Genomic DNA, 19,574 nt, shown 5'->3' with positions numbered 1-19,574 from the left:
TTGTACACTACATTAGTTTTGCTCATGCTGGGTATCGGGTCCTTCGTCCTGGTGAGTTGTTGTCTGAGAGTGGCTGTTGGTTTGTGTGCTATTATGAGTCCTAGTGGTCGCAGTAGTCTGGTTGTCAGTTCTGAAATGCTCTTGATGTATGGTAGTGTGGCTAGTCCTTTGGGTTGTGGCATGTCCTCATTCTGTGTCCTTCCCTTAGGCATCTGTTGATGAAATTGCAGGGGTATCCGTTTTTGGCGAATACATTGTATAGGTGTTCTTCTTCCTCTTTTTGCAGTTCTGGTGTACTGCAGTGTGTTGTGGCCCTTTTGAACAGTGTCGTGATGCAACTTCTTTTGTGTGTGTTGGGGTGGTGGCTTTCGTAGTTTAGGACTTGGTCTGTATGTGTGGCTTTCCTGTATTCCTTTGTGGTGAATTCTTCATTTGGTGTACCATCACGTCTAGGAATGGGAGTTGGTTGTCCTTTTCTTCCTCTCTAGTGAATCGGATTCCTGTGAATGTGGCGTTGATGATCCAGTGTGTGTTCTCTATTTCTGTGTTTTTAACGATTACAAAGGTATCATCTACATATCTGACCCAGAGTTTGTGTTGAATTTGCGGTAAGACTGTTTGTTCTAACCTTTGCGTTACCGCTTCTGCTATGAGTCCAGAGATGGGTGAGCCCATGGGTGTGCCGTTGATTTGTTCATATATTTGGTTGTTGAATGTGAAGTGTGTTGTGAGGGCACAGGTCCAGTAATTTGAGTATGCCGTCTTTGTTGATAGGTTCCCGTCTTGTTGTCTGTTCTGTATGTCCAGCAGGTTGGCTATTGTTTCTCTGGCTAGGGTTTTGTCATTAGAGGTGAACAGTGCCGTTACATCAAATGAGACCATAGTTTCTTCCTTGTCTATGTGTATAATTCTGACGATGTCCAAGAATTCCTGTGATGACTAGATAGTGTGTCTGGATCTGCTGATCAGGTGTTTCAGTTTCTCCTGTAGTTCTTTAGCCAGTTTGTGTGATGGTGTCCCTGGTAATGATACAATGGGTCTGAGTGGGATGTCTGGTTTGTGCACTTTAGGTAGTCCATAGAATCTGGGGGTGTTGTTGCTTTCAGGTTTCATTCTCTGTAGGTCAAACCTGGTTATCTGTCTGTTTTTTTGTAGGTTCCTCAGTGTGTTGTTTATCCTATTGGTGAGCTGTGGAGTGACGTCAAACTCCCTCTTTTGGTAGGTGCTGGTATCTGCAAGTAGTTATTGCGCTTTTTGGATGTCCTCTGCTTTGTCCAGGATGACATTCATTCTGCCTTTGTCTGCTGGTAGTATGATTATGTTCTTATCGTTTCTTAGTGCTTTTAGTGCTTCCCTCTCCTGGTGTTGAGGTTATGTGTTTGTCTTTTCCTTGTTATCAGGGATACAATACTTTGTCTCACTGTTTGTTGTGTCTCTTCTGTCAGTTCATTGTTTCTGAGTGTGCATTCTAGTGCTGCTGGGAAGTCTGCTGTCTTGGCGTCCCTGTGGTTGTAGTTGAGACCCTTGGCCAGTATTGTTCTTTCCGTGTCTGTGAGCTGTCTGTGGGAGCGGTTTCTAACCCAGGAGTGTGTTGTGGTGTCCTCTCTATTGTGTGTTAGTTTGGCCATTTTTTCTTTTAGTGCGGTTTTTTTGCGTTGTGTGGTCCTGTTCTGTCCTATGGTGATGGCCTGTTCTACAGTCTGGGTCCATTCCTGATTGGTGATTTTTGGCACGCAATTTCTTGTCTGTATTTGTGTAGCCTGTTGTGTGCATCTGTAATCATTATCTGTAATCATTACCTGGATCATCCTGAATCCGTTCTGTCTGGCTGTGTCCCTGGCTTGTGGGTTGTTGACTGGTGGTCTGTATCGGACACATGGTAAAAGGATTCGATTCTTTCGGCATTCGTGCAGGAACCGGAGTTGTCCGTATGTGGCGCTTAGGCGGTTGGCACAGGATGCCCATTTCCTGGCTTGTCTTAGCGTCTCTCGCCCATAGGTGTTCAAAGTTTGTAAGAAGATTTGTGCTCGTTGTTGTGGTTCTGTTCGCCGAGCTGGGAATTTGTGTTGCAGACGTTTCGTCCTCTGTCTGACATCCTCAATGCTTGGGAGCCTCTGGAACGCTTCTGTGACGTTTCCTCCGGCATTTATAGTGATTTGTATCTGCCGCTTCCGATTGTCAGTTCCAGCTGTCCACTGCAGTGGCCGGTATATTGGGTACAGGTCGATGTGCTTATTGATTGAATCTGTGGATGAGAGCCATGCCTCTAGGAATTCCCTGGCTGTTCTCTGTTTGGCTTGTCCTCTAATAGTAGTGTTGTCCCAGTCGAACTCATGTTGCTTGTCATCTGAGTGTGTGGCTACTAAGGATAGCTGGTCATGTTGTTTTGTTGCTAGTTGGTGTTCATGGATGCGGATAGTTAGCTGTCTTCGTGCTTGTCCTATGTAGTGTTTTGTGCAGTCATTGCATCGACAAAACCCTAGCCAGAGAAACAATAGCCAACCTGCTGGACATACAGAACAGACAACAAGACGGGAACCTATCAACAAAGACGGCATACTCAAACTACTAGACCTGTGCCTCACAACACACTTCACATTCAACAACCAAATATATGAACAAATCAATGGCACACCCATGGGCTCACCCATCTCTGGACTCATAGCAGAAGCGGTAACGCAAAGGTTAGAACAAACAGTCTTACCGCAAATTCAACCCAAACTCTGGGTCAGATATGTAGATGATACCTTTGTAATCGTTAAAAACACAGAAATAGAGAACACACACCGGATCATCAACGCCACACTCACAGGAATCCGATTCACTAGAGAGGAAGAAAAGGACAACCAACTCCCATTCCTAAACGTGATGGTACAGAGAACACCGAATGGAGAATTCACCACAAAGGTACACAGGAAAGCCACACACACAGACCAAGTCCTAAACTACGAAAGCAACCACCCCAACACACACAAAAGAAGTTGCATCAAGACACTGTTCAAAAGGGCCACAACACACTGCAGTACACCAGGACTGCAAAAAGAGGAAGAAGAACACCTATACAATGCCTTCGCCAAAAACGGATACCCCTGCAATTTCATCAACAGATGCCTAAGGGAAGGACAACAGAATGAGGACATGCCACAACCCAAAGGACTAGCCACACTACCATACATCAAAAACATTTCTGAACTGACAGCCAGACTACTACTAGGACTCATAATAGCACACAAACCAACAGCCACTCTCAGACAACAACTCACCAGGACGAAGGACCCGATACCCAGCATGAGCAAAACTAATGTAGTGTACAAAATCCCATGCAAGGACTGCACAAAACACTACATAGGTCAAACAGGAAGACAGCTAACGATCCGCATCCATGAACACCAACTAGCCACGAAACGACATGACCACCTGTCCTTAGTAGCCACACACTCAGATGACAAGCAACATGAGTTCGACTGGGACAACACTACTATTATAGGACGAGTCAAACAGAGAACAGCCAGGGAATTCCTCGAGGCATGACACTCATTCACAGATTCAATCAATAAGCACATCGACCTGGACCCAATATACCGGTTACTGCAGTGGACAGCTGGAACTGATAACCGGAAGCGGCAGATACAAATCACTGTAAATGCTGGAGGAAACGTCACAGAAGCGCTTCACAGGAGGCTCCCAAGCACTGAGGATGTCACCTAGACAGAGGACGAAACATCTGCAACACAAATTCCCAGCTTGGCGAACAGAACCACAACAAGAAAATGTTAACCGAGACAGAAATATATATTTTACAACTCTGGACTAAAAAGATTTGCTGAACGCACAAGTGATTGCACCAGGGGAAATACATTTAACCATCTTTAAAAATCTGGAACTACGGGTCAAATGATAATCATGAAAAGTTGAAACTTTATTGCTGGAACAGCACAGCAGGTCAGGCAGCATCCAGGGAACAGGAGATTCGACGTTTCGGGCACAGGCCCTTCTTCAGGAATGAGCAGAGAGTGTTCAGCAGGAGAAGATAAAAGGTAGGGAGGAGGGACTTGGAGGAGGGGAGTTGGAAATGTGATAGGTGGAAAGAGGTCAAGGTGAGGGTGATAGGTCGGAGTAGGGTGGAGGCGGAGAGGTCAAGAAGAAGACTGCAGGTCAGGAAGGCGGTGCCGGGCTGGAAGGATCCGGCTGAGACAAGGTGGGGGGAGGGGGGATGAAGAAACTGGTGAAGTCCAAGTTCATCCCCTGCGGTTGGAGGGTTCCCAGTCGGAAGATAAGACGCTCCTCTTCCGACCGTCGGGTTGTTGTGGTTTGGCGGTGGATGAGTCCAATGACCTGCATATCCTCGGTGGAGTGGGAGGGGGAGTTGAAATGCTGTGCCACAGGTTGGTTGGGTTGGTTCGTCCGGGTGGCCCAGAGGTGCTCCCTGAATCGCTCCGCAAGTAGGCGGCCTGTCTCCCCAATATAGAGGAGGCCACACCGGCTGCAGCGGATGCAGTAGATGATGTGGGTGGAGGTGCAGGTGAATCTGTGGCGGATATGGAAGTTTCCCTTGGGGCCTTGGAGAGAAGTGAGGGGGGAGGTGTGGGCGCAAGTGTTGCACCTCCTGCGGTTGCAAGGGAAGGTGCCGGGAGTGGTGGTTGGGTCGGTGGGGGGGTGTGGATCTGACAAGGGAGTCGCGGAGGGAGTGGTCTCTACGGAAAGCTGATAGGGGAGGGGAGGGAAATATATCCTTGGTGCTGGGGTCTGTTTGGAGGTGGCGGAAGTGACGGCGGATGATGCGCTGTACATGGAGATTGGTGGGGTGGTAGGTGACGGCGGATGATGCGCTGTACATGGAGATTGGTGGGGTGGTAGGTGTACATGGAGATTGGTGGGGTGGTAGGTGCCCACCACCCCACCAATCTCCATGTACAGCGCATCATCCGCCGTCACTTCCGCCACCTCCAAACAGACCCCAGCACCAAGGATATATTTCCCTCCCCTCCCCTATCAGCTTTCCGTAGAGACCACTCCCTCCGCGACTCCCTTGTCAGATCCACACCCCCCACCGACCCAACCACCACTCCCGGCACCTTCCCTTGCAACCGCAGGAGGTGCAACACTTGCGCCCACACCTCCCCCCTCACTTCTCTCCAAGGCCCCAAGGGAAACTTCCATATCCGCCACAGATTCACCTGCACCTCCACCCACATCATCTACTGCATCCGCTGCAGCCGGTGTGGCCTCCTCTATATTGGGGAGACAGGCCGCCTACTTGCGGAGCGATTCAGGGAGCACCTCTGGGCCACCCGGACGAACCAACCCAACCAACCTGTGGCACAGCATTTCAACTCCCCCTCCCACTCCACCGAGGATATGCAGGTCATTGGACTCATCCACCGCCAAACCACAACAACCCGACGGTCGGAAGAGGAGCGTCTTATCTTCCGACTGGGAACCCTCCAACCGCAGGGGATGAACTTGGACTTCACCAGTTTCTTCATCCCCCCTCCCCCCACCTTGTCTCAGCCGGATCCTTCCAGCCCGGCACCGCCTTCCTGACCTGCAGTCTTCTTCTTGACCTCTCCGCCTCCACCCTACTCCGACCTATCACCCTCACCTTGACCTCTTTCCACCTATCACATTTCCAACTCCCCTCCTCCAAGTCCCTCCTCCCTACCTTTTATCTTCTCCTGCTGAACACTCTCTGCTCATTCCTGAAGAAGGGCCTGTGCCCGAAACGTCGAATCTCCTGTTCCCTGGATGCTGCCTGACCTGCTGTGCTGTTCCAGCAATAAAGTTTCAACTTTGATCTCCAGCATCTGCAGACCTCACTTTCTCCTCGAAGATAATCATGAAAAACCCGTCTGGTTCACTACTGTCCTTTAGAAAAGGAAACTGATGTCCTTACCTGGTTTGGTTGCATGTGATTTCAGACGTGCAGCAATATGGTTGACTCTTAACTATTCTCTGGGCAATTTGGGATGGACAATAAATGCTTGCCTCGTCATTGATATCCACAATCAATGAGTCAACACAAACAACTTAGCAATATCTATTTTAATCACACCAACACAGATCTCATTATTGCACTTCATTTGCAAGTTTGCTGACGACACCACTGCTGTCGGTCAGAGCTCAAACAATGACAAGTACAGGAAGGAGATAGAGTGCTTAGTGGCATGGTGCAAAGACAACAATCCCTCTGTCAACGTCAGCAAAATGAAGGAGCTGGTCACTGATGTCAGGAAGCAGAGTAGAGGGCACGTCCTGTCTGTATCAATGGAGCTGAGGTGGAGAGTCAAAAGCATGAAGTTCCTGGGAGTGATGATCACCAACAATTGGTCCTGATCCACTCATGCTGACATTATGGTCAAGAAAGCACAGTAACGCCTCTACTTCCTCAGGAGGCTAAGGAAATTCAGCATGTCCAGAAAGACTTACAAATTTATATAGATGCACCACTGAAAGCATCCTCTCTGGATGCATCACAACGTGATATGGCAACTGCTCTTTCCAAGACCAAAAGAAATTATAGAGAATTGTGAACACAGCCCAGATCATCATGCAAACTAGCATCCCATCCATTGACTTCATCTATACTTCCTGCTGCAACCAACATAATCAAACAACCCCCTACCCTGGTTAAACTTTCTTCCACCCTCTTCTGTTCAGCAGAAGATATAAAAGGTGAATATAAATACAAACTGATTCAAGAACAGCTTCTTCCCTTCTGTTATCAGACTTTTGAATGGACCCTTTTAATGTTAATATTAATCTTTCTCTGCACCTTCCTGGCAGCTGTAATATTGTATATATCCTGCACTCTGCTCTATAACCCTGAAGCAGTTCAATAGTACGATCTGCCTGTAAGCACATAAGACAACACTTTTCACTGTATTTCAGTACATGCGACACAGTCATAATAATAAAAAAAACCAAAGTCAGATGCATATTCATTGGATGAATGTAATATCAAGACCCATGTGTCCTCTCAGAAACACTGTGTATAGTCATTATTGTGTTACTTGTCAAGATTTGGTTTGTATAAATTGGCTGTCATGTTACTCGACAATTCAATTGTGACTGCACTTGGAAAGTATTTCGGTGTCTGTAAAATGTTTTACAGACAGCCAGAGATTGTGAAAGATGCTGCAGAAAATGCTAACTCTCTCTTTATAATATATATTGTTTACCCAGCCATTCTGGAAACCACAACAAAAGTCACTGATTATATAATTAATAAACTGATACTAACAAGTTTGAGGTGCTTGTGCAGCTTGGTTTGTCTTTGTTACACATGAAAATGAACAGATATCAAGAGGGTACTTTCCCTTTGAAGCTCATGCTTCTTTGAAGTCAGGAAAAAAGTCAACAGATTTAATATGTTAGTTATCAATCAAATAATGCATAGTATTAAACATTCTACTTCCCTGATTCTGGTTCAAAATTAGTTCCCATATATTTTTACTTGTACTCCATTTCTGTGAGCAAACCTGTATTTTCTGTGAAACAGGTTATGATCCATGCATAAAACATCTATGATAGCATTATCACAGGGGAAATTATTAACCCTTGTACAACTGAAGCAAATAAATACAGCTTTCCCTCAAGGTTTCTGTAACCCAACAGAAAAGACCATTTATTAATTGTGTGTTTGATTAAAAAAAAACCCAATTCACCTAACATCCCTACACACTCAGATTTGTGTTGTCTGTATCGAATTTTGTTTGCTAACATTTCAATCAAGCATGTTTGGACATATGTTAAAGGCGCTATACAAATAAATGTAGTACATTTGAACTGATCTTTCTCTGTACCTTCTCTGTAGCTATAACACTATATTTTGTGTTCTGCTCTATTACTGATGTAATAAGACATGCTTTGTTTGGACAGCATGCAAAATAATATTTTTCACTGTATCTCAGGACATGTGACAGTAATAAGTCAAATCAAAAATCAAATCAAAACATGTTCCTGTACTTGTAAACTTACACATGTTAATTTAAAAATATGCTTTAAATACCAGTGATCTTTTAGAGCCTTGTCAAGCCAATGTGGCAAAGACTTTTTTTTTAATGGTTCAAATGCCAACTATCACACTCAACAGTCCTGGATCTTTGCAGCAACACATACATGGTTTAAAACTCCAAACTGAATAACGAGGAAGAGCTTGCCCTATTTCCCCATAAATTTAAATATCAGAACTGTGAATCAAAAATAACAAATATATAAACACAAGAGAAGGACCACAGAAGAAATTAATCAAGACTAGCATTCTTATATATACTGTAAATATATGCTCACTCTGACATTAAAACCAAACTGAATGAATAATGATGTATTGTCACTTAGACGCGACAATGAAAAACACAGTAAAATACAATGAGAAGCTTTAACTGTCACCACAATCCAGCACCATTTTGAAAAGCTTAAGAATAAAAGAATAAAACAATATAGCTGAAAGAAAGTCCATCTTTGTTGAGCCTTTGCCATGCGGATCCTATGCTGCACCCACTGAGTCGGGAGTCACATGTAGACCAGAGTGGGCACTTCTTGGGCCCTTTCATCAGCTCATGTCGCTTGGAGATCACACCTCCATCACAGCCCATGGTTCCCTGGAGACAGACAGTGTTGAAGAAACTCAGCAATTCTGCCAAAACTCAAAATTTTAATCATAGAATCACAGAATTCCTCCAATGTGGAATCAGACCATACGACCCATAAAGTCCATATTGACCCTCCAAAGAACATCTCACCCAGACCAACTCCTTGTAACCCTGCATTTCCCACTGCTAATCCTCACAGCCTGCACATCCTGAACATCCTGAACATTGAGAAAATTTATCACAGCCAATTCACCTGAACTGCACACCTTTGCACTGCTGGAGGCAACCCAAGCACTCGGACAAAACCAACACAAACACAGAGAATGTGCAAACACCACTCAGTCGCCAGAAAGTGGAATCGAACCCAGGACCCTGGCACTTCAAGATAATAATAGTGTTTAACCTTTGAGTAGCAACCCTGCATGCATCAACTACAGTAGCGCCTCGACATACGAACGACCCCATTCATGAACAAATCGGTTTACGAACAGGATTATATGTAAAATTTTGCTTCAACGTATGTACGAAATTCAAGGTACGAACGCAAAAAGCCCGCGTGCAACCACTTGGTTTCATTGTTCTGCTTTGTTACGCGCTAGTTGAACACAAAAGCTCTCGGGCCACATGTGATCTCATTCAGTTCATCTTTGGCGCATACGCTGTGAACAGCGTTCATTGCTACGTCCAAGCATTCTTACACTATCCAAACAATGGGAAAAATTGATTCAGTTTGCGAACTTCCCGGAAGGGATTAAGTTCGTAAGTCGAGGCGCTACTGTATATCAGAGCTGACTGAACAAACAACCTAACTTGATGATAGAACCACATAAGATCGACAACAGCTCCAGCCCAGACAAAACCCAGACAACTAATATATTTTCTTCCTTGTACAATAAAAATCTGTTAGAAAAGCTATTTTGAAAGAAATGAATTCTCAGGTCCATCATCACAATTATACAAACTGCCATCTGCCCAACTGTTAAGGTGTTACATATAATAAAGTCTACAGAACAAAGATAACATTTTCAATACAAAAGCAAGAACTGATAATACTGGGAATCTGAAATAACAACAGAAAATGCTAGAAATACTCAGCAGGTCAGGCAACATCTGTAGAAAGAGAAGATCAGAGTTAATTTTTCAGGTCAATCCTGAAGTGTAAGGAGTTCTTGTAATTTTGTACTAAAATATTAGGAGCATAGTTTTTGGAGATAATTTTAGACATGTTCTAAAATTGAGTGTATTTCAAAAGGACATAGTACACACTGAACAGGGAGAGAAAATCTACTTTCAGACTTACCTTCAAGCTCAGTAAGTGCAAGAGCAACATCTGTTGTGACTTCAATTCCAGTGTTAATAGACACATGACATGTTTTCAGAGAAGACACTGCTGAATCCACAGAGTTGAAGGAGATCACAGGCATTATGGTTGACCGTCCAGGCATCCTGTAATAATGTCAACCTGTGCACAGTAATAACAGATGATAAAGCAACACATTTAAATTAAATCTATATTAGTTCCTTTTCCAATCTAAAACCAGAGAATTCAGATCTTTACAGGATTAAACTGACACTGCTTAGTCACTTTTAAAAAGTCTAATCAAAGAAATGAAATGAAATGGAAATACAATAGAAATTAAAATCAAATTTATGACACATTTGGGAGATTTCCAGTCTGACAAACTCAATTACTTACTAGCTGGGTTCATGAAAGAACTCTGAGGTAAATTGAAAATGTCTGCCTTTGCAATGCATCAATTAAAGATCTGGAGGAATATATATAGGCTGTGTAGAGTAAAGACTGACTAAAGATTTGTAACTAGAAAGTAGGCTGTCTATTCAATCTTCAAAACAGACCAAGATCATCTCAAACAACAATGACATCTTCCTGACTTTGCTCAGATAACTCAGAATCGACTTTATGGAAGCTGGTAATTTTCAGCTGCACAGAGGAAACACATTTCCCATCGAGTCAAAAGTTACAATATTATGATAGATTAGTAATGATGAGAATACAAATAGTGATAATTTCCAATTATCAACAAGACAGCATACTCACCAAGGAATTAAAGGTAAATTTGAAAAAGGGATAATTACATTGAAACATGGTCTAAGATTCCACATCAAAGAGAAATTAAATAATTGATTGAAATTAAGAACCTAAAAGGACATACTTTTAAAATGGATTATCTTATGAGGAGAGATTAGGAACAAATGTAATAGAAGGAAATTTGGCCTAACAAGCCTGCTCGATCACTTCAAATTAGTCCTTCACAGTTGATCTACGTCAACGCCATTTTTCTTTAACATCCATTTCTCTAGAAATCTTTACTAACTTGAAATCCATTGATCTCTGCTTTGAATACATGTAATGACTAAAACTCATCAACCCTCTGGGTAGAGCATTCCAAACATTAATCACCCTCTTTAGTGATTAAATTCCTCCTCAGTCCAGTCTTAAATGTCCTCCGATTCTGAGACTGCCCCCCCTAGGTCGAGGCACCCCAGCCTGGGGGAGCATCCTTGTTTAACTTATCCCATAGACACCTGTTAGAATCGGTTAGATTAAGATAGTGTAAACTAGGCGTTAAGAACAAGTAATTACATTAAAACAGCATAAAAGTCTTCAGGGGTTTGACATGATACATGCATGGGAAAACAGTGTGTCTAGTTGGAGAATCTAGACAGATTCACAGTCTTAGAACAAGGGATCAGCCATTTAGAATGAAAAAGAAGTACAACTTTTTCAATCAAAAGTTGTCCACCTCAGAGATCTGCTGATGGTCAATATATATTCAAGAGACAGAGGTTAATAAATGTTGGGATACTAACAGATTTTTTGAAAAATATTCATTTATGGTATGTGGGTATTGCTGACTATGCCACACTCATTACCCACCCTTAATTGCCCAAGGGAAGGTGGTGGACAATCTTCTTAAACCATTGCAGTGTTCAGTGCTGTTAGGAAGGGACTCCCAAGATTTTCACCCAGAAACAGTAAAGAAATGGCAATACAGTACCAAGGTCGAGTCTGTGGTGCTGTAAAAGCACAGCATGTCAGGTAGCAACCAAAGAACAAGAGAATCAACATTTCAGGCATCATCATTCCTAATGAAGGGCTTATACCCGAAACAATGGTAGCCATGTGCACCATCTACAAAGTGCAATATCTCACTGGCCCCTCACGCATTACCATTCCAAACCCATAACTTCTAGAAGAACTCATGCTCTCAACATCGATTCTCCTGATCCTTGGATACAGCCTGACTTGCTGTGCTTTTCCAGCAGCACACTTTCAACTCTGATGTCCAGCATGTGCAGTCCTCGCTTTCTCCCAATACAGTACCAAGTCAAGATGGTGTCCAACATGGAGGGGAACTTGGAGGCAGTTATGCTCTCATGCATCTGCTGCCCTTGTCTGACTAGGTGGTAGAGGTTATGGTCAACTAGGAGAAAATGCAGACTGCAGATGATGGAGATTAAAGTCGAAAAGTGCGGTGCTGGAAAAGCACAACCAGTCAGACAGCATCCGAGGAGCAGAAGAATCAACTTTTCGAGCATGAGTTGTTCTCGAAGTTATGGGTTTGGAAGGTAATGCGTGTGGGGCCCGTGAGATTCTGCACTTTGTAGATGGTACACATCGCTGCCATTGTACATCAGTGAGGGGAATGACTGCTGAAGGTGATTGATGGAGTGCCAATCAAATGGGCAACTTTGTCCGAGATGGTGTCAAGCTTGAGAGTTGATGTAACTGTACTCAACCATCACACATCTGATTGAAGACCATAAGACAAAGGAGCCAAATAGCCCATCGACTTCACTCCATTATTCAAACAGATCATGGTTGATTTGATTTCAAGTTTAATCCCTATAATCCTTGATTCTTTTACTGATTAGCATTCTAGGAGAAAGTGAGGACTGCAGATGCTGGAGATCAGAGTCGAAGAGTGTGGTGCTGGAAAAGCACAGCCGGTCAGGCAGCATCCAAGAAAGTCAACGTTTTGAGAATAAGCTCTGCATTAGGAATGAGGTGGGGGGGGGGTCCCAGCTACCTTCCCCACTCCCTCCCATTTATCTCTCAGTCCCCTTGGACCACCCCCTTATTCCTGATGAAGAGCTAATGCTCAAAATGTTGACTCTCCTACTCCCTGGATGCCATCTGACCTGCTGTGCTTTTTGCACACCACATTCTTTGTCTCTGATTAGAGATCTATCTATCAGAGCTTTGAAGATACTTAATAACTCAGCTTCAATAGAGCCTCTCGTCTCTCAATTAAATGGATGACTCCTTATTCTGTGATTAAGCGCTCTGGTCTTCAACTCTCACAAGGGAAACAACCTCTTTGCATCTTTCCTGTCAAGCCCCCTTAATAATCTTGGTTGTTTCAATAAGGTTTCCTGTCATTTTTCTAAATTCCAATGAGTACGAGCCCAACTTACTCAACCTCTTCTCATAAGAGGATCTTTCCATACCCAAGGATCAGCTGAGCAAACCTTCTCTGGACCGTCTCTAACACTAGTTTATTCATCCTTAGATAAGGGGACCAAACTATTGACAGTATTCCATCTGTCGTCTGACTGTGCCTTGCATATTTTTGACAAGACCTCCCTACTTTTATACTCTATTCCCTTTGAAATCGAGGTCAACATACCATTTGCCTTCCGAATTACCCAATTAAGTTGGATGCTTGTAATTTTGAGATTCATGCACTTGGACCTGAAAACACTTTGTGATGCAGCTTTCAGCAGTCTTCCCTATTAAATATTAAGCTTTGGTTTCTTCCTTCCAAAGTGTACAATCTTTTTTTGTCCATATTATATTCCATCTGCTAAATTTTGCCCCACTGACTTAATCTGTCTATATCCCACTATAAAATCCTCATGTCATTGTCATTACTTGCCTTTCCACCACTTTGAGTGTCACACACAAATCTGGCAATATCACATTCACTTCTGTCATTCAAGTCCTGAGAATATAAAGAATTGTGGCCCTAGCAATGATCAGTGTGGTCCTCCAATGGTTACATGTTGCCATCCTGAAAATGCCCTCTATCTCAATCTTCTATTGTTTAGCCAATACCTACATAGAATCCCCAAAACCATATCTTATCTTATTTAGTCTAATGTGTAGTACCTTATCAAACACCTTCTGAAAATCCAAATATATTACATCTACTGCTTTCCCCCTAGTTAGCTTTATATCTCCTCAACAAACTGCAACAAACTTGTCAGGCTTGACTCCCCCTTCATGAAGCCATTGTGACACTGCTCAAGTATATTAGGTGTTTCTAAGTAGCTTATTATAAAGGACGGAATAGCAGACCAAGTGTTCCCCAATGTCAGATGTGAAGCCAACTGGCCAATAGTTATTCATTTTTTGCCATTGTACTTTGAATTTGGACTTGTGACTTTTTGACTTTGTGCTTTGTAAATGGTAGACAGAAGTTAAATTACTTGTGCAAGATTCCTGTTCTCTGAAATGTTCTTACAGTGACTATACTTCAACTGATGGTCCAGTTCCATTTCTGGTCAAGTCCCCAGGATGCTGATACTGGAGATTCTGTAATGATTCCTCCATTGAATCTCAAGGAGTAATCTCACTTATTCAAGACAGTCATTGCCCGGAACATATGGCGCAAATGTTATTTGCTGCTTATCAACATGAACCTGGAATATGTCCAGATTTAGTTGCATATGTACATACACTTCAGTATCTGAGGAATCATCAGTGAATTTCTGACCTTAGCATGGAGGAAAGGTCATCAGAGAAGCAGCTGAAGATAACTGGACTTAGGACACTATCTTAGGGAATTCCTGAAGAGTTGCTCTGCAGCCAAGATGCTTGACCTCAAACAACCACACTCACCTTTATCTGAGCTAGGTGTGTCTTAAATCATTGGAGAATTTTCCCCTTCATTACATTCATTTTGCACCTCACATCTGGATTTCAACTGTTTTATCCACATTTGGACCAACGCTGCAACATGGTCAGGAGCCGAGTACTCCTGGTGGAATCCAAACTGTCAGCGGGTTATTTCTTTTCAAATACCACTTGAAAGCACTGTTGATGACACCTTCCAACACTTCACTGATGACAAAGAGTAGACTGATGGAGTGGTAACTGGCTGAGTTTGATTTGTCCTGCTTTTTATGCACAGGACATACCCGGGCAATTTTCAGGTCGATGCCAATGTTGTGGCTGTACTGCAGCACTTTGATTACGTATGCAACTAGTTCTTCAGCATTATTGCCAGGACCCACTGCCCATCTGTGCTGTATCTGCCATGCATTTGCTGCTCTCAGCCTGCCCAGGTTGTACTGTAGCATCTCTGCATCCTCCTGGAGGCTTGTCCAGCTTTGTGTCATGTGCAAATTGAGATGTTACATTTGGTTCCCCCATCTAAATCATTAGGGCTATTGTGGATGGTTGGGGTCCTGGGTGTCAGTCCCTCACTGGTCACTGCCTGTCATTCAGAAGGAGATCCATTTGTTTCCTGCCTGATACCAGTTTTCAGTCCATCTCATTGCCCCTGGTTCTGTGTGCTTTAATTTTAAACATTACTTTCTTAAGGGCTTTCTGAAGTGTCCAAGTTGGCTGCATCCTGGCTTCTCCGGTCAGCTCTGCTGTTGCATCCTCGAGGGATTCCAGTGGATTTGTCAGGCATGATTTCCCTTTTGTAAATCTATGCTGTGTCTGATTCTACCACTGTTTTCTAATTGCTTTGCTACAAAATCCTTAATAATGAATTCTAGCATCTTTCCCACTACTAATGTTAGACTCACTAGCTTATAATTCAGTTTCTCTCCACCTTTTCAAAGAGTAGGGTTACATTAGATATCCTCCAATCTGTAGGAACTATTCCAGAGTCTAAAGTATCTTGGAAGATGACCACTAATGCGTTCACTATTTCTACGGCTACTTTCTTAAGAACTCTGGGATGTAGATTATCAGGCCCTGGGGATTCATCAGCCTTCAACCCCACCAATTTCTCTAATATTACTTCTGTACTGATACAGATTTGCTTCAGCTTTTCCCTCTCACTAAACCCTGTGCTCCCATACAATTTATAAAGTCATAGAATCATAGAGACGCACAGCATGGAAACAGACCATTCGGTCTAACTCATCCATGCCGACCAGATATCCCATCCCCATCCAGTCCCACCTGCCAGCACCCAGCCCATATCCCTCCAAACCCTTCCTATTCATATACCCATCCAAATGCCTCTTAAATGTTGCAATTGTACCAGCCTCCACCACTTCCTCTGGCAGCTCATTCCATACACATACCACCCTCTGCGTGAAAAAGTTGCCCCTTAGGTCTCTTTTATATCTTTTCCCCTCTCATTCTGGACTCCCCCACCCCAGGGAAAAGACTTTGTCTATTTATTCTATCCGTGCCTCTCATAATTTTGTAAACCTCTATAAGGTCTCCCTCAGCCTCCGATGCTCCAGGGAAAACAGCCCCAGCCTGTTCAGCCCCTCCCTATAGCTCAAATCCTCCAACCCTGGCAAAATCCTTGCAAATCTTTTCTGAACCCTTTCAGGTTTCACAATATCTTTCCAATAGGAAGGAGACCAGAATTGCACGCAATATTCCATCAGCAGCCTAACCAATATCCTGTACAGCCGCAACATGACCTCCCAACTCCTGTACTCAATACTCTGACCAATAAAGGAAAGCATACCAAACGCCTTCTTCACTATCCTATCTACCTGCGACTCCACTTTCAAGGAGCTATGAAACTGCACTCCAAGGTCTCTTTGTTCAGCAACACTCCCTAGGACCTTACCATTACATGTATAAGTCCTGCTAAGATTTGCTTTCCCAAAATGTAGCACCTCACATTTAGCTAATTAAACTCCATCTGCCATTTCTCAGCCCATTGGCCCATCAGGTCATGATCCTGTTGTAATCTGAGGTAAGCTTCTTCACTGTCCACTATACCTCCAATTTTGGTGTCATCTGCAAACTTACTAACTGTACCTCGTATGCTCGCATCCAAATCATTTATGTAAATGACAAAAAGTAGAGGACCCAGCACCGATCCTCGTGGCACTCCACTGGTCACAGGCCTCCAGTTTGAGAAACAACCCTCCACCACCGCTCTCTGTCTTCTAGCTTTGAGCCAGTTCTGTATCCAAATGGCTAGTTCTCCCTGTATTTCCTGAAGAAGGGCCTGTGCCCGAAACGTCGAATCTCCTGTTCCCTGGATGCTGCCTGACCTGCTGTGCTGTTCCAGCAATAAAGTTTCAACTTTGATCTCCAGCATCTGCAGACCTCACTTTCTCCTCTTCCGTGAGATCTAACCTTGCTAACCAGTCCCCCATGGGGAACCTTGTCAAACGCCGAACTGAAGACCATATAGATCATATCTACTGCTCTGCCCTCATCAATCCTCTTTGTTACTTCTTCAAACAACTCAATCAAGCTTATGAGACATGATTTCCCACGCACAAAGCCATGGTATGTTATTCATGCCCTCCTTTGTGAAGACAGAAGCAAAGTATGCAAAGCTTGAACATGATTCCTTTGTTACTTTGTAGACAACAAGTTCCTATGTATGAATGGATACTACCCCTCTTGCAAAAATATATGTGCCAAGTTATAAGCTTGACTAATTATCTTAGATTAATTGTTTGCGTTGCTATCAGTGCACTCTAGATTATTCAGAAAATTCTGCCTAATCATGGAATCACATTTTGTTGTGAGCTTTGCAAGCGTGGACATATTCTCAACATGTAGATACATTTTTTGTGATCTTTGAATCTGTAAGACTTTTCTTGCAGATCCCAATGTCATTTTAGGTTGGCAAGAATTGAAGTTAGATTTTGTAGGAAATTATTAGAAACTCTGCACTTTGAGTTATGAGGACACATTGGATAATAGGTTATTGTTCTGTGAAAGCTGTCCAATTTTGAAGGAACCTTCAGTGAACTCCAAAACCCAAGGCAGCCTGTGAGGATCCAGTTCTGAGACTGAGATCACAGTCTTTTCTCTGTGATCACAGTGGCTACTCTCCACCAAATCAAATTGCAGTACTGATCTACAGGGAACCGAGCTAAGCAGTAGTATCCCGACTTGCAGGTTTTGAATCTATAACCACTTCACAAACTCGGTCTCCTTGCTCCTCAACAGAGGAGGCAAGGCATTTTGAAATTCCCTGGCTGTTCTTCGTCCTCCTTTAGACTGCCTGCAGTTTTGGTCCTTGTACAGCAACAGTCAGGCCACTATGCATACATAGCAACCCTATCATTGGGATGTCAGATGATGAAACAAGGAATTATACTGTTGTATTAATGTGCCAAGCCAGTGATGTACGAGATATAAAGATAATATATCTGTTGACCATTTACTCCATGAAACTGAAGCAGCATGGGCATGCTGAGATATGCCAGCTCCATACTTCACTGCTCATAGCCTTGACATCCTGGTCCAGACATTTGGAGGGACATACTCGGCCCAATAGTTCATAAGACAGCTCCATTTTCACTAAGAAGGGAGGAATCTACATCACTCAGATTGTCGGTGTTTTGGGAGCATTAATGAATATGGGGGTGCAGTGCCACCAGTGCTTTATTGACCTGCTGCCTTTGGCAAGGGGAGGATGAATTCAATCCCTAATGTTTCACTTTGTTTCACATTTAACACATTTACAGTGTACTCGGCATATGCTGCATGACAGTCCTCAATCTTGGAGGACTGGGCCAAAGTCACTGACACAGTGACAATCGTTAAGGCTACTAACAAGGTGATGCTGTTTCAAACTAAATGGAGAAGAGTTCTTTCTCTATCCAAACAGAAATCCCCCTCAATCTTAGTCAAATTGTCAAGAACAAGTCAGCACAGTTTTACAGTGAAAGGCAGGAGGTTTAAAGGGGATTTGATGAAAATCCTTTACACCCAGAGGGTGGTGGGGGTCTGGAAGGCACTGCAATGCACATATGGGAAACCCCTCAACCTTTAAAAAGTACTTGGATGAGCACCTGAAGTGTCATAATATTCAAGGAAATGGACCTGATGCGGGAAAGTGGGACGAGTATAGGTAGCAGTACATTTTTGACAGTACAGACCCATGGGCCGAACAGCATCTTCCGGAAGTATGATTCTACAAATTACTTGATAATACAAAGCAAATCAAATTGTTTGAAATCCATGATATTAGAGATGTCAGGAGGTGGCTTAGATGGATCATCATCTCAGCACTTCTGACTGAAGATGCATACAAATGCATTAACCTTGCGTTTTACACAGATATTCAGGTTTTCTGCATCATCGAAGATGGAGGAAAAAAAATCAAAACAATGGCACTTTAAAAGGGAGGGAGAAAGACAAAGACAGAAAGCACATGGTCAGCCAGGGAGAGAGAGAAAGAAACAAACACTGCAATCTGACACAGCAACGAATCTGCATAGTTACAGCCTTTGCTGCTGAATTCAAATATCTCTGGATGGAATGAGCTGCCAGAGAAAATGGTGGAGGCTGGTACAATTGCAGCATTTAAGAGGCATCTGGATGGATATATTAACAGGAGGGTTTAGAGGGATATGGGCCAAGTACTGGCAAATGGGACTAGATTAGGTTAGGATATCTGGTCAGCATGGACAAGTTGGACCGAAGGGTCTGTTTCCGTGCTGTACGTCTCCATGACCCTCCGAGGACATTTCTGAACCTTCTACTTCCCTTATCTGCTTAATTAACCATCACCATTCTCAGGTGGATGTGGCAAGGATATGAAGAGAGTGCATAATGGTAGTATTGAGATGCAAGATCAACTATACTATTGTTGAATAATGGACCAGATTCAGAGTCAAATTACTTAGTCTGGCTCCTATCCAAAACCTCCTGGCTTTGGAACTGAAGACTTATGCAGCAGAAAAAGCCAAGCCTCTGACCAAGTTGCTAGCACAAGCTCAACACTGGCATCCACACAGAAATTGTCTAGTTAATTCTTGTCAACAAGAAACAGAACAAATACCATC

General features: G+C 43.3%; 1 protein-coding gene across 2 annotated transcripts in view; it reads right to left on the bottom strand.

The window, feature by feature from the left end:
- The window catches only part of nsmce2 (NSE2 SUMO ligase component of SMC5/6 complex), a 185,520-nt gene that overhangs the window by 158,815 nt on the left and 7,131 nt on the right, over nt 1-19,574 (bottom strand). For both annotated transcript variants that reach the window (XM_043688546.2, XM_087986263.1), the window contains exon 2: nt 9,892-10,053. In XM_043688546.2, coding sequence (XP_043544481.1) covers nt 9,892-10,036 — 145 coding nt within the window. In that variant the 5' untranslated portion in view covers nt 10,037-10,053. The remainder of the gene's footprint in view (nt 1-9,891; nt 10,054-19,574) is intronic.

This window comes from Chiloscyllium plagiosum, unplaced genomic scaffold (genome assembly GCF_037043375.1).
Source record: "Chiloscyllium plagiosum isolate Xiang-an unplaced genomic scaffold, Cpla_swu_hap1 HiC_scaffold_4, whole genome shotgun sequence".
In the NCBI taxonomy this organism is placed as follows: Eukaryota; Metazoa; Chordata; class Chondrichthyes; order Orectolobiformes; family Hemiscylliidae; genus Chiloscyllium; species Chiloscyllium plagiosum.
Note: the sequence above shows the minus strand (reverse complement) of the source record. Positions and strands in the feature narration are given on the sequence as shown.